The sequence below is a fragment of the Serinus canaria genome, chromosome 9, assembly GCF_022539315.1.
Source record: "Serinus canaria isolate serCan28SL12 chromosome 9, serCan2020, whole genome shotgun sequence".
Taxonomy (NCBI): domain Eukaryota; kingdom Metazoa; phylum Chordata; class Aves; order Passeriformes; family Fringillidae; genus Serinus; species Serinus canaria.
The window spans coordinates 5,457,969-5,473,054 of NC_066323.1; the positions used below are offsets into that span (position 1 = coordinate 5,457,969).

Below are 15,086 nucleotides of genomic sequence, written 5' to 3' on the forward strand. Positions count from 1 at the left end.
AGATCTCAGTGCTTAAATACTTCAGGAATGTGTTTGTTTACAACCCTTAATGGTGTTTCATTCAAGGCAATTAGAATGGTCAGAGGGTTAAGGCTGGAGCATGTTGTCCAGCAAAAAGCAAGGTATCATTTTACTTTAGGAAAGAAATCTGCAGATGTGAAATCTTCATGGAAGAAGAACAGTGAGATCTGGCTCCAGTCAGGTAGGAGAAGAGCATTCTGCCCAGCCTCAGTAGGTTGTTAGAGTGTGTTTACAGTGGCCATGGGTATCTTTGGAAACATCCATGGGATCCAGGTGTGCTGGTGAGTGGGTTACACTTGGTTGGGGGGTTGCTCCAGAACCCCCAGCTCTACCAGGAAGCCCTGCTGGCTGGATGGGTTGTGCTGCTCTTGGCTTACAAAATGCAGAGTTTCTGGCTAACAAACTGGCTTTGAGCTCATCTCAGTCCAGATTTGGTCTTTATCATTTATTAAAATAGTGGCAGTAAATAGTGAGACATCTTGATGATCCCCAGCTTAAGAGTTTAAACAAACAACGAGGCAAACCAGAAAACAACCACTATTATTAACTTGCAATTCAAGGAGTGTTGTGGGAGGGAAAGCTACTGCTGACTCAGTTCTGCTGGAGTCAGAGCACAGTTTGGGGGAACTGACCAAAATGATTTCCTTTAATACTGCTAGGAGTTCAGCAGCCTCTGCAGCCCACAGGAGTTCACTGGGTCAGGATGAAGAAGTGATGATCCTCTCAAACACTTGCAGGCTGGGAATTCCATTGACTGTTGCATTCATTAGTAATCTTAAGACTTTCATTTCATGACTCAGGTCTTATGGGCTCATTAAATGAGAGTCTTTTTGTGTGAAGCCTAAATTGTGATAGGGCTCTAAGAAGATTTTGCTTACTACCATTTTACGTAAGTTTTCAAATTTCTTACGCATGTTGAAGTCATTTTGACCTTGGTAAACCAGATTCAAACTATCTTCAAAGGCATTTGAGTAGCTTTTTCAGTGCTATATTCAAAACTCTTAAGTTAATACTCTCTCTACATTTCATTCCCTATGTATTTATTGTTCTGGTTCTCATTAATTTAATTAGATTGCAGTCCTCCTTTGCTCTTTTTCTGGGAGATTGCTCTGCTAGATAAATCCATTTTAACTTTGATGGCTTTTGCTAGAGGTGCATCCTCTTAGGTATCTACTCAAATAAAAGTGTCCAGAGTTTTGTACTTTTTCCATAAACAAAATTCCCAATACAGTCAGTAAAATTACTGGTTTTTGATAATCTGCATCTCTAATGACAAAGCCATGTTTTTACTTCAATGATAGCTACTTCAATGACACATAAAAGTGCTTTAGAACACTGCTGATTTTTGTTTTTGAAATCACCCAGCAGCTTAACAACCAGCTTGGATATAAAATCCAGTTCTCCAATTGTTTGTAGTAGTCTGCACTAGGTAGGAAAGTTTATGGGCATTTAGCCAACTGCCTTTTTAGATGTTTCATCCACCTGTTTTGACATTAATCCATAAAAATAAACTCCATATGTAGCCCAGGAAATGGTCTTTGTGGGTCCCAAGTTACAATGGCAATAATTAAAATGATTGCTTTCGTGTCCCAGATGGTGACTGTGGTAGATAATTGTATTCTCTGCAATTATTTTGGACTAAGTTTAGCAGAGGAAGGTAAAAATCTGGTGTGGTTTTGAGACAGCACACAATATTTTATTGCTTTAACTGAAGGCTTAATTATTTCCAGGATTTAAAAGTAAGAGAAAGATGGAAATGGATTACAGGTCCAAAAGAGGTTTATGAAGCATTTCTGTGTTACTTACAGGCAGATGTGGCAGGGTGCTCTCTGTAGGGTTACTGTCTTTACATTCAATGTGGTGGGCTTTGGGCATGACCTTGTAATGGTTCTATTTGAGAATTTTGTAAAAGAATCTGAAAATGGGTAATGGAACTTGCAACTTCTGGCCATATTCAGACCTTTGTAATACCTGGCAGAGCAGCTACAGCCTTTGCATCTGGGTGAAACAGAGTCATGGCTTGATACTTTTAGAAGAGATTGGAAAATTTAGTAATTAGCTAACATCCTGATAGCCAGTGACATGTTATGCAATTGTAATGATTTTGTTTGTGTTATAACAACCCTGGTTGTTTCAGGCTGTATTTTGGTAATATAAATATTTTGTGATAGAGCAGTGCTTTGTGACTCCCCAAGTTTTACATTTTCATGCCATTTGCCTAACATTTGGTCTCAAAACAGCTTTACTTTTAAGTGCTATTGAAGATCATTTATTTTTAATAATGCCCTAGTTCATAAATAAATTAAAAAAGCTATGAGACATGCTTGATATAGTTCACTGTGTTTCTAAATACCTTTAATACATAGAGAAATTACAGGTAAGTCCTATATCTAAAATACAGGGAATTCTGTGAGTTTGCTGTTGGGGAAAAAAAAGAGCATTCAGATTTTCAGTCTTGAATTTCTGTTAATATACAAACTGTTTTCTAATGTCAGTTCTTGATCCATTTTAATTATAAATTTAGTCTCTCTAAATTTTTCATGAGCTTGGGTGACTTTGCACTAGAGACTGATGTGCCTCTTTCCTTTCTGTAAATCATGAAAAGCACTGTACTATGAAGCTCAATGGGAGACATTTCCCTGTAAAAAAGTAGTAGAGATAAAGGAAGTGCTGTTGCTTTTTGGATTTGCAAGTCCTTATCCTCTTCCTCATGGGCATCTTCTGACTTCTTTTTTTTTTTCCCTCAGCTTAGAATTAGGTCATGTATAAAAAAAAAGCTGATTAAGTTGTTTTGTGAGAGAAACATTCCCACTAAAACCCCAAATTTAATAAAAATGCACATTTTTAGTGAGGAAATGTTTAATTCTAAGAGAAATAATTAACATGTAAGGTAAAGCAGAGCATGTTCAGTTTTGAATGACATTTCGGGGGAAACTGAAAAGTTTCATTTTCATTTCTTGAAGTAAAAAAAAAATACAGATCCTTCTGGAGTTTAGGATCTGTATCCCTATTTCTATATTTATTTATTTATTTTAAATTTGTATTTCAAAAGGGAAGAAAGGCAGAAGAGACCAGGGCCATACTGAGAGTCACTACAGTGATCTAGACAATTTCCCAGGGGCCAGAGAGACAGAAGCTGCATATGAATGATGGTTGATTATACATTTGTTTATTTTATGAAGTCTTCTCTTCTTCCTTCAAGGAGACATCTAAGTATTGTAGGCAGAAAAAAAGGCAGGCAATTGGACTGTAATTCATATTTTGATCAAAATTGTCTGTATAATGTTGAAAATACTCATATAGTATTTTGCAGAATTTAATAGTTTGTGTTCTTGAGAGTCACTAATAGCATGTTTGTTTCTTGGGACTCCTTTTCAGAGTCAGCTGTGGATAATATTTTCATGAATATTGCCAGGTTATGTTCTTTGGAAATGAGCTTATTGATTCCCTTCAATTGGAGGGTGACTTTTTGAGAACACTGGTTTCTTACTGACTCCTGGCTCTGCACAGACAATGTGAGGTGGTGACTAAGATAAAAATTAGGCTGGGAATAAAATCAATGAAAACCTTTATAATTTTGAAATTTCCATGAAACTCTCAAATCAAATGTTTTAAAATGAAGGTGTCTGAAGTAGCACAGGTTTCCTTTTGTTTGTGTCACTGGAATGATGCAGCAGATGAAGCCCAAGCTAGGAAGCAATTAAATGTATTAACTGCCAGATGAAGGAAGGAAAGGCTGAATCCAGATGGTTTTCCTGCTTCAGGCTGAAGGGTTCAGGGAATAGAACCTCCTGAAAAGGAGAGGTCTGCCTGGTCAAGACCAGGTCCTGCTGTTCTGCTCAGCCTTGCTGTAAGTCCAGCTGTACTCCTCATCCAAACTTGCAGAGCTCCTGCAGTGAGTCCTGGTGGGAGTTTTTGTGTTTCCATCCCACTCCAACCCAGCTGCAGTTACTGAAGGGTTTTTTGGAGATGTAGGATAGCAATAGCAAGGCATTGTGCCAGAAGCATATGTGACCAAAGGCTGGACTGACACAGACCTCATTTGTGTGTTTATTCTGTGCTTTCTTACATAAAGGTGCTCCTGAGAAAGAAGTTTTTTCCATGTTTTGGTGATGTGGAAATTGCGTCAAAGGCTGCAACAAATACAAGACAAATAAATGAAATGCTTCATTTATCAGTAATTCAGCAAACCTGCATCATTCCTGTGCTTCAAGGGTTACAAGTCAAGCAGTTTTTAGCAAGCTGCTAATCTGCTGTGCTTGCTCTATAGTTATAGTTGCTTGCTGTCCCAGGAGTTTCCAGCAAATGCTCATACAATCTGATTAACATGGTTCACATACAAAGGGCGCTGGCCTGGGGACTACCACGTCTCATTAATGGAAATGAATTTTTCATGCCATGGCTGCTATGTCTCTGTGTTAAGACTTTTCATTTCTTTTTCCAATTCTGTCTCTTTTTGGTATTGTATTTTTTTTTTTTAAGCAAAAACGTCCATATGAATTTTAACAACTGGTTATATTACAGGTCTGAGAGTTTTTATTTTTGCATACTGATGCTATTTTTACTAAGAAACAGATGTATTGGCAGCAGAGGAAAGAAAGGGAGTGCAATGGCATACATTTGTGTTTATATTGAACCCTTTAGCTCTGATTGAATGCTTGATGAGTTCAGCTTAAGAATGAGGTGACTTGATCTGTTCTTGGCAGCAGTCCTGCTTTGTGTGGGAGGTTGGAGCAGGTGACCCTGTGAGGTCCCTGCCAGCCAACATTTTTGTGATTCTGTGAATTGTCAACTTTTCAGTGTAACTTTCCAGAATTAATTCCAATATTGTAATTGACGTATCATCCCATTTTTTAAGAAGCTGTAACATGTTCTGCTATGACATGAATATAGACCTGTTCTGGTTTATAGCTGAAAGCAGGGACAGAAGGTTTAGTCTTCTCCTAGCACTCTTCCTTGGGGTATTTTGGATTAATGGTGCTTTTTAAAGAAAGTTGGAGAGGAAGCAATTGTACATATTAAGCCAGTAAGCAAAGTATGCTCTGTGACTGATCATCCACAGCTGCTTTCCTGTGGTATTTGTTATTTAACATTTTTTGCTGTCAGCAGATTGTCATTTTCTGATTGCTGTTACTTTTTTGAAAGTTCCCAAACATCACTGGCTGTCCTGTTCAGGGTGTGTACTTGGGCATGGGCATCCAGCATCTCCCAGGATCATCATCCCACATTTAGCTGATGGTATAGAGCTGAATTAGCAGGAACCATCAGCCCTTCTGTTGATGCACTGTTCCTGCTCTAGAAGGGAATTGCTGCAATACCTCAAAGCATCAGTTACATGGTTTATAGCCTTCTTCAGCTCAATGTGCTTAGCTATATGTTTCTTGAATATGTCCTCTTTGTTCTTGTCATAATGCACACTTTGCTTCTCTTCAACTGCTAATGTCTCTAAATCAAAAGTTCTACAGCATAAACAATTTAAGCTGTAATAGCTATGCACAACCCTGGCCAAGTATAAAGAAGGTTTATGAGAAGTTTTTCCTCTACAGTCGCTGATCTGGGTTTTTTTAGATTATAAGGTGTGGATCATGCTCTTCTCTAAGTGGTCAAGAAGTGTTATGGTTGCTTTTTAAGAAATTATTCCTTGAGAAATGTGTATAGACTAACAGTATTAATAAGCGCAGTCTACTGGCAGTCTGTGATAAGTTGTGCGTAGATGGAAGTTTGGCTGTCAACCTGAGTGTGTCAAAAATGACCAGATCAGGCTAAGGCTGAAAATTAAGGTAATCTTTAGGATAATGGACTTGTCCAGTTTATTTCTTGCAATGCCCTCATCTCCATACAGCACAGCAGGGCTGAGAGATTTCCCTAAATAATGACTGGGAGACCATCAAAGAGAGGCTGAAGATTAAACCATAGGCTGAGCAGCTGTGTCTCTTCTCCCCAGGATGTGGTCACACTTGGGTAGGACTTGGCTGAAAACATCATCAGATCTGGCTGCTTTTGTGGCTTAGTTCCACAAGGGCTTAACTAAAAGTGTGAAACTCTTCTGGAGAGCTACTGACAGCACATACATTGATATGTGAAGCTTTACATGTTGATGTAGTTCATCACAGATCTTAAACCTGTGACAGAACTGCCAGAAGATAGGTGTGCAGAGGAAATGGCAGAAAGAAGGGGTGCTTCCTTTAATTTTTATCCTCAGGAATCCACTGAGGATTCCTTTGTTGACCTGAACTAACATATCTCAGATTTTTTTTGTAAGAGAAATCATAAACTCATTTCAGCGTGTAGACATTGGTGGACTCAGGATGCTGAATGTCGCACCATATTGACTATGTGTGAAAAAACATGTTCTGATAAATTCACAGAATTGTACACCATGCAAAATTACACCTCCAGGCAGACTCAAATGACCAAACTCTGACATTTCTCAAACTTGACAGCTTATTTCAGTGGAGATTTAGGAAAAAAAAGGTCAAAGGACACCAAACATATTACTGCTCTACTCTGCCTTTAGCTATAGCAACACTAAATCTTCTAATATTATATCTTGGGGCAAATGAAGAGTTTCTCATTTAGGCCCTAGAAGCAGGAGTAAACAAGGCTTAGGAAGAACAGCTGAGGGAGATGGTCTTGAAGAAAAGGAGGCTTAGGGCAGACTTTATCTTCACTGCAACTCCTTGAAAGGAGGTTCAGCCAGGTGAGGGTTTGTCTTTTCTCTCAGGTGACAAGTGGTGAAGAGAAAGGAAGAAATCCTTTAAGCTTTACCAGAGAGGGTTTATGTTGGATGCAAGGAATCTTTCTTCACTGAAAGCCCTGGCACAGCTGCCCAGGGCAGTGGTGGAGTCACCACCCCTGGAGGTATTTAAAAGCTGTGTAGCTGTGGCACTTGGGGACACTGTGTAGCGGTGGCCTTGGCAGTGCTGGGTTAATGGCTGGACTGGGTGACCTTAAAGGTCTTTTCCAATCTAACCAAGGCTGTGATTCTGCCATTGTATGGATCATATGCAAGGCAGTCACAGCCTGATGGCTCCAGCAGTGTCCCCTGGCCTGGCCAGGAGCAGTCTCTGGGCTGATGATGCGTGCCCAGCTCGATTGCCTCCTGACAGGAGTCTGGGCTGTGCCTGTGCCTCACAGGTGTGCAGGGGACACCAGGGTGCTTTACAAACTTGGGCTCATCTTGGGTTGCCACGGCAACACCTCTCCGTGTACTTGAGCTTTAACATTTGAGAGTTCACCCAGAAAATATATTTGGCGTGATTATGAAGTACACTTGCTTGTTTTCTGAATTCTTTGGATACAGATCGTTGAAAAGAGCAGAAAATTATGTTACTGTCTTACTGTTTTCTGCCATAAACCATGCACAGAATCATTAAAGCTGTCATCTATCAAAATATAGTAAAATTCCAATAAAGCTAAATTGTAAATGTTGCCATCTTCAGCTCCATAATATATTATTTCTAAGGGCTCCCTGTCATTGTTGAACTTGATAAAACTGAGTAAAACCCCACTGAGCAAGAAATGAGAAAAAAAAATCTAGGAGATGTAGCCTAGTAGTAAGGTTTTAATTTTTTTAATACAAGTACTGACCTATTTTTCTACAGCAAGTTAGAATAGCACAGGATGGTGACAGCAGCAACATTTTCATGTGTGTCTATCAGTATTTTGAATATATCATTTAAAGTCTGGTTTTATCAAAAAAATTACTCTTGACATGAGACATTAGGGCTTCATATTTCTTCTGTATCTCTGATTGCCATGTGAAATATTGCTAATAGGAAGATTGGGAAGATTTGTCTTCTGTAACCAGCTAAGTGTGAGAAATTGATCCCAAACTCAGAAAACTGGAGCACTTGGAACAGATTGCACAGAAAGAGTGTGGAGTCTCCTTCACTGGAGATGCCCCAGAACCATCTGGATGCAATCTTGTGCTGTGTCCTCTGGGATGACCCTGCTGGGGCAGCAAGGTTGGACCAGTTGTAGATAAAATTGTATCTCGGAAGGTCCAGAGTCATCAGCTTGTTTGTGGGTTGTGGTTTCTTTTTTTGGTTGGTTTAGTTTGGTTGTTTTTCTTTCCCTAAACAGAATGTGTTAATATTTTCACTGCAAGGTTTTGTCACTGATTGTTTAAAATCAGGAATGGAGTTGATGCCTATGATGAGGCCATATTCCTGTTTTTCTTGTTTGTAGCTCATCCATAAAGGTGACCTTTTGATTTTGGTTTTCTTTTGTTTTCTGTTGGCTGGTTTTGGTTTCTGTTGGTTTAGTTGGCTGGTTAGTTAGATGTTGGTTTCTTGTGGGTTTTTTCTCCTGGTTTGTGGTTTTTTTTGTTCTTTCCAAGAATGGGTGAAACCACACAGCATTTTGCAATGTTGGTCTGCATCTTTTGAAGTAGAGCAGACTTCCACTAGCACATTTTATTACAATGTAGTAGCTTGTAAATGTACAGTTTCCAAATTTTCAAAGTTAAAATTACTTAATTTTTAGAATAATAATTTAAATAGGATTGACTGTAATTAAAGAGAAAAAAAGAGTTTGAAAAACATCAAAGTGAAATGTGCCCAATCTAAAGACTGGCAATGTAAAAATTTCCAAAGCAGAAATGAGTCATATAAAATTAAATTTCTTAAGAACTGCTATGGCCTGTTAGTGCAGCTATTGCTGTCAGCATTTTCAAGTTAAACACCATTTACAATTATTTTATTTCACATCAAATATAACTATAAGCTTAAATGCAAATGCCCTAATAATAGTTTTTGTCCTGGTAAAGCTTTGTATTTTATTTCTTTCAGAGGCAATTATAATGTCTGGGGGAATGTAATGCAAAATATATTATTGATGAAACCCTGAAGTTGGAAAAACTTATCTGTGCAGGCAAACTGGGTATTAGATTAGTGTACAGAGAGTCTTTGTGAGGAAAAATGGGAAAAGGGAAAGACTGCTATTTTGGAAGAAGAGCTTTGGGTGGTTGGGCAGGAGGATTTAGGTGGTGGAGCTGGGGCCTGGTGCAACTGAACAGAGATGTGGGACAGAATTTCTTCCCCTTGCACCCAGTTTAAGAACAGCGTGTAAACACACATACCCAACACATCCCAGCTAGCCCTGGAAGTCCTGACTGCCCACCTGCTTCTTTGCTTTTAGAAACAATGAAATCCTATCCAGTGCCCTTCTCAAGGAGAAGGATCTGAGCATTGGTTCCACTGGAAAAATGAGTGATTAATTAATGAACTAAGAAACTGCAGTGTGTGTGTGTGTGTGTGTGTGGGGCTTCTCTCTCCTTGTTTGGCATTGTCATCCTGATGTTTGCAAATGAGCAAAAAGAGCGAACAGTGAGAGAACTGAGCTGTTCCCATCCTAATGGGAGGGAAAAGCTGTCCTGGAAGCAGAGCAAAGGCAGCAGCACAGCACATCCCACAAGGAATGCACAGGCTCAACCAGAGCCATTTATAGTGATCTGATTAAGTCGCAGTATTACCAAACCCCCTTGGCAGACTCTGCATCTATCCCAGATGCTGTTAGCTCCTATAATGTCAGTAAATATATCTGAGTTTTGTTTCAGGCAAATAGGTGTTTGCAGACTAAACATGTTTGAGAATGGGAAAGATCTGTGTTAGTAATACATGCCCAGCATATTAGAGACCAGCTAAGGCTGCCTTTTTGTTACCTGGTACTTGTCTATAGGGGAAGAAGGAGCTTTCTGCAATCTTTCTGTGAGTCCCAGAAATTCAGAAAGGCAACAGACAAATATATCCATGTACCTGTGCACATCATGGCCCAGGATATTACAGCTCAGGTGGCTGATACATTTGATTGTAGGCAGATTAACTCTTGTTCCAGGTGGGCATCATGCTGCACAAGTCTTATCAATCAGGGTGCACCACAGCCCCTGTTCCTGTCATGTGGTCATTTGTGTTGATGTCAGTGGTATCCTGGTCCACATGGCTGTTTGTGATATAATGAAATCAATGAGAGATTTTGAAGAGGTTAGATATTCTATCATTCGTCTGTGTCAAAAAGGATTTACTATGAAGAGACAACTTTAGACTAAACTTAGTTGTGTTGTACAGACCTTCCTCCAGCCTGATCTCTCTGTCGTTTTTACTACAACACTGCTCAGTCTTTCAGGTTGCATTCATCTTCAATTAAATGTGAACAACTGGTGAGTTTTGTCATTTGTTTTTATCTGGTGGCTCTGTGGAGTGACAAGGTCCTTAACTGTCCTGCTGGAACTGAACTGCTTGCCAAGTCCATATCCCACAGGTGAGGGAAGGGAGAAATCATTACTGTGCAGAATTAAGGCAGTGCTGATGGAAATATCACATTATTATTTTTGAATTACAGGGCAGTGTAACGTTGCTGTTGACAATGGCATCATAATCTCTTCTGCAAACAAGTTCTGTCAGGGATTTATAACTCTGAAGAAATTTGTCTAGGCCTGAAACTTGGCATCATCTCGTTTAACAAAGTACTAATTTGTTGTTATACATACTTTTAAGCCTTGCAAGTGCAGTGGGTGTTGAGCTCTATGATAAGCACATCTGCTGGCCCTTTTAACAGGTGATATTACATCTACTTTGGGGTTTCCTTAGGCACAAAAAGATTACAAGGACTTAGAGGAAAAGCACTCTGTATAGAAGATATTGAGAAGAAAATAAAAAGGAAAGACCCCTTCAAAATGAGATGAGCCAAAAGCCCTAGAATTTTGGATTTATGACTGCACAAAGAGGTCCCAATGCCTTTAGGAGAATTCCTGGGTGAATTTTGCCTTTTCGGTGCTGAGCACCAAGTGGCCTGAGAAGGGCTCTCTGTGGGCAGCCCATTAACACTTGCCAACACTTCCCGCTGGGCAGGAGCCTGCTAATTGTCTCAGCTATTTATGAGCTGCGTTTAACAACTACAGCACCAGTCACAATTTACAGTAGTATGCTCATATTGCTTTTTCCTTGTCGGTTTCATAAAATGTTCATGTAGCTCACTTTTCTGCTATGGAGGTGTTGGGGGGTGACTTTCAATGAAGATCATATTCTGTAGTTTTCGAAAGCTTTGCTGATAAGGGATTGAAGCAGGGAAAGTTGTCAAGAAAAGAAGTTTCTGGTGGTTCCATAACAAGATGTTTCTATCAGGCAGGATGTAAATGTGTTATTTTTAAGGTCAAAGCACAGGCAGAGAGTTTTGAAATGGGCTCGTTAAGGCAACAACAATCTGATAAAGCTGACTCTCCTGATTTCTTGTGTGTAGTTAATTGAAAGGATATTCAGCTTTGGTTTGATACCTCTCTATAAACATTCTTCCCACAAATCAGTGGAAGTGTAGAAATGTACATCAGCTTTATTGGTCATCAGCTTGGCTCTGTCCAGTATTCCAGAGTTTATGATCCCTTTGCTGTCCCTATAGAGTGGCTTTAAAGCTCGCTTGGTGCATATTCAGACTTCTGGCATTTTGCAGTTGCTCTTTTATCTTCATAATAAAACATGTATTTAACAACAATTAAATGTTGAAACAGCTTGCTGGCAGATGGGGTGAATTTTCTATCTCCTGAAGTTTTCAAAAATGTCTTTCAAAAATATGTTCATTTTATGGTCTGTGTTATAGAGAAGACTGAACTAGAGTACAGTAGTGGTTTTTTCTTGACTTCATTTTTTTCTGTATTTCTATTGTCTTTTTTTTTTTCACAAATCACTATTACTGTGACTATGTGGTATTTTCTTTCTCTTTCCAGTTCCAAGCCAAAACTACATTTAATAAATACTGTTTAAGTTATGCCTACCTCCTTCACCAGCTAAATACCAAATACTGAACAGAGCAGGTGTTACAATTGCATGGCACAAATGAGCTGTGCCTTAAGAACCTTTGTAAAATTTCTTTTGGAATGGTTTAATGTAGTGCAGGCTCTGATCTCAGATAGCATAGCTCACCTTGAAGTATGTCCTTAGACTGGAACAATGAGCTTAGAAATATTAGTGGGAAAAGTGAAGCTAACAACTGCAGCTACTCTTGCATTCTTTGCATTCTTTAACTAAAGAACATTTGTTGCTAATAAGATCCCATACTCCAAAGACTGGTCTCAAATATAAAACTGAATTGAATATTGATTTTTTTATTTTAGGTCATTTAGCTGCTTGTGTGTTTGTTGGTTTGTTTGGTTGTTTTTGATTTGTTTTTTTTTTTCCTGAAGTGAGGAAACTGGTTTTGGTGCTCTGAATGAAAATTGAATTGCTGAGATGCTAAGCAGTGGAATGGGGTTACTACTCATCTGCATAATAACCATTTCAAGAAATTTCATATGAATTTTTATTATGCATTTATATGTAGATTTACAAAACCTTTATTAATACACTCCATTGAACAATAACAATTTTTTTCAAATCATAAATATGGGGAAAACTTAAATACCACAGATAGCAATGGTCAACATTTAGAAGCTCAGCAAGATTAATATTTGCCATGAAACTCCATCTGAAAAATTGACTTAACTCTGGTTTATGGCTAGTACTGTAGTAATCTGCCAAGGGTTTACCTCTTTGCCTAATCCAGTTTGTTAAATGACTTCAGGAATTCTAGAGCCAAAATTACCTGTTTATGAAATGCAGTGATGATCTGCTTTGCTTTAAAGGACAAACATCAGTCTTTAATTTCTAAAAAAACAATGTGATGTGGAGTTGGAAAGATGGGGTTGTTGGGCAGTTGATATTCCCTATCAGTGATTTCTGTCACTGATGGTTTGCAAGTTAATCCTTCCACTCACAAAGGAGGAGACAAAGTGAAAGAGCAGATAAATAGCTTGAAAATGAATTATCTCAATTTTCCAAAGAATATTAGTACATGGTTTGATGTCCACTTGGTGTTTGGCAGGAAGCTCAGTGCAGCAGGCATCATTTCTGGGGCTGGCATTATTCAATATCTTCCTGAACAACCTGAATGGAGAGGGGCAGAGTGCTCCCTTGGGAAATCTCCAGGTCCTTCACAGCCATGGGGAATGTGGTGCTGGAGTTCAGAGCATCCTTCTCAAACCTGAGGGCTGGGCTAACAAACTCCACAGAGAGCAGCCACAGCACCTTTGCAGCTGTTTGACTTCGCAGCTATTTGTGGACTCTGCTGGAATATAAAGACGAAATTTGCAGTCGTTATTTAAATAAATAATGCAGGCTTTCACACTAGTTCAGCTCACTCTAAACTGTTGCTCCCACTGCCTCTGGAAGAGTCTGGACCACAGGGGGTGAATTGATTTGCAAAGGGACTGGAATGGTGACTTGGAACATGTGGGGTCTCTTGGCTGTTCCCAGGCTGTCTGACAGTTATAGGTGAGGGATATTTATATGGCTGTAGGGGGAAAATAGGCACTGTAAATTGGTATTGTATAGAGGCAGATAGCCTTTCAGGGGACAATAGGCTGTTTCATTATGTTGGAGCTTGCAAGCAGTTTGCTCTCTTCAGAGAGCTTCAAAAAGCTGAATTCCACTTTGCCATTGCAGTGGGTTCCTCTGTTATGTGGTAATGTTATTTGGAGGGGAATCTTAGGGAGTGAGAACGCCTTAAAACATAAAATTGGAGTGGTAATGTAGTGTTGTAGGTGTCAGTCAAGTGTTCATCACTATGAGAGGTTTCATATCTTTATCTTCATTTAATTCCAATTGAGAAGTGAATCTGATGTTTGAAAAGCCCTAAATTACAGATGCTGATATGTTGGAATGGCTATTGTCAGAGTGTGGGGGAAAAGGCACCCTGTTCTTGCAGTCTGTCAAAGATGATTTGTTGAAAATTGACTTTGAATGTTTGTACTGGAGGTCAGAGTTCCCTGTAGAGGGCTTTTGCTTTCATAGAAATATCTAGAAGTGCCACAGTTATGCCGTGCTATTAAAAAAATGATTTTGTTACAAATACTTAGCTGGCAGTGCTTTTGATTCATTAAAATGGGAAAAATAAGTGGAGCAAAACAGCTGGGACAATTTCTAAGTAAATTCATCAGTCATTCCAGAACTATGCATTTAAAATACCTATAAATAATAGAATGCTCCATCTAAATGGAAGCCTTTTATTGATATGTAAGTACAGTGTCACCCTGAAGTTTCTTTTTTAATTTATCATTTCCTTGTGTTTAGAATCAGATCAGGCAATTCATATTATTTCCAGCTTTTCAACTTTATTTTAGCAGCATTATTTTGTACGGTGTGTGAAATGAAATTGTTGCACACAGTTGTTAAGCTTTAAAATTACTTTCAGGTAACAAATAATTGTTTTGGAAACTCTGAGCCTTCACTCAATTTTTTAATATTATCTCGAGGACTGACAAAATAATTGGATAATTTCAGTGGTTTGCCATTGGCACTTTCAAATTCCTTTTATTCATATTGTTACAGTTTATTTCCCATGATGATGTTCATGGGACCGCTGATCTGACAAAAGACAGGACAATGGAGATGGGGAGAGTGAAATACTGAGAACCCACTTTTTGGGCTTTATTGTCTCTTTCATTCCTTCAGGTTTACAAAGAATGAATAAATTGTTTAGGTGTGCATACAGAAACAAACATTTAGCTTTTGAATTTTGTTTTAATAGATAAAAAGATGGCCTATCACAAAGTGAATGCAGACCAGAGAGCACAGGGGCACTCTCCATACCTTGACAACGATGAGCTCCAAGCCACAGCGTTGGACCTGGAGTGGGACATGGAAAAAGAGCTGGAGGAGCCTGGCTTTGACCATTTCCGACTGGACAGCGCAGCCCAGCACCACCTGGGCAACTCACAGAGCCCTGACCTCGACCTGGAGCCCATCCAGGCTTCCTCCTCCCCAAAGGGAAGATTCCAGAGGCTCCAGGAAGACCCTGACTACATCTCCCACTACACGAGACAGGCACCAAAGAGCAACCGCTGCAGCTTTCTTCGGATACTGAAACTATTTTGCACTGCTTTGATTTTATTTATTTTTGGAATTGTGATAGGATATTATGCACGCAAGAAATGCCCTTCTCCCCCAACATCTCAAGAACCAAATAATCCTCAGATCTACCAAGAAATTCTCAAGGAAATCAAAGCTGAAAATATTCAGCGGATTTACAGGTACGTA

At 39.2% G+C, this 15,086-nt stretch overlaps 1 protein-coding gene across 7 annotated transcripts in view; it reads left to right on the forward strand.

The window, feature by feature from the left end:
- Positions 1–15,086, forward strand: part of NAALADL2 (N-acetylated alpha-linked acidic dipeptidase like 2) — a 400,239-nt gene that overhangs the window by 168,504 nt on the left and 216,649 nt on the right. For all 7 annotated transcript variants that reach the window (XM_018912780.3, XM_018912779.3, XM_050978009.1 and 4 more), the window contains one exon: positions 14,578–15,079. In XM_018912780.3, the coding sequence (XP_018768325.1) occupies positions 14,586–15,079 (494 nt within the window). In that variant the 5' untranslated portion in view covers positions 14,578–14,585. The remainder of the gene's footprint in view (positions 1–14,577; positions 15,080–15,086) is intronic.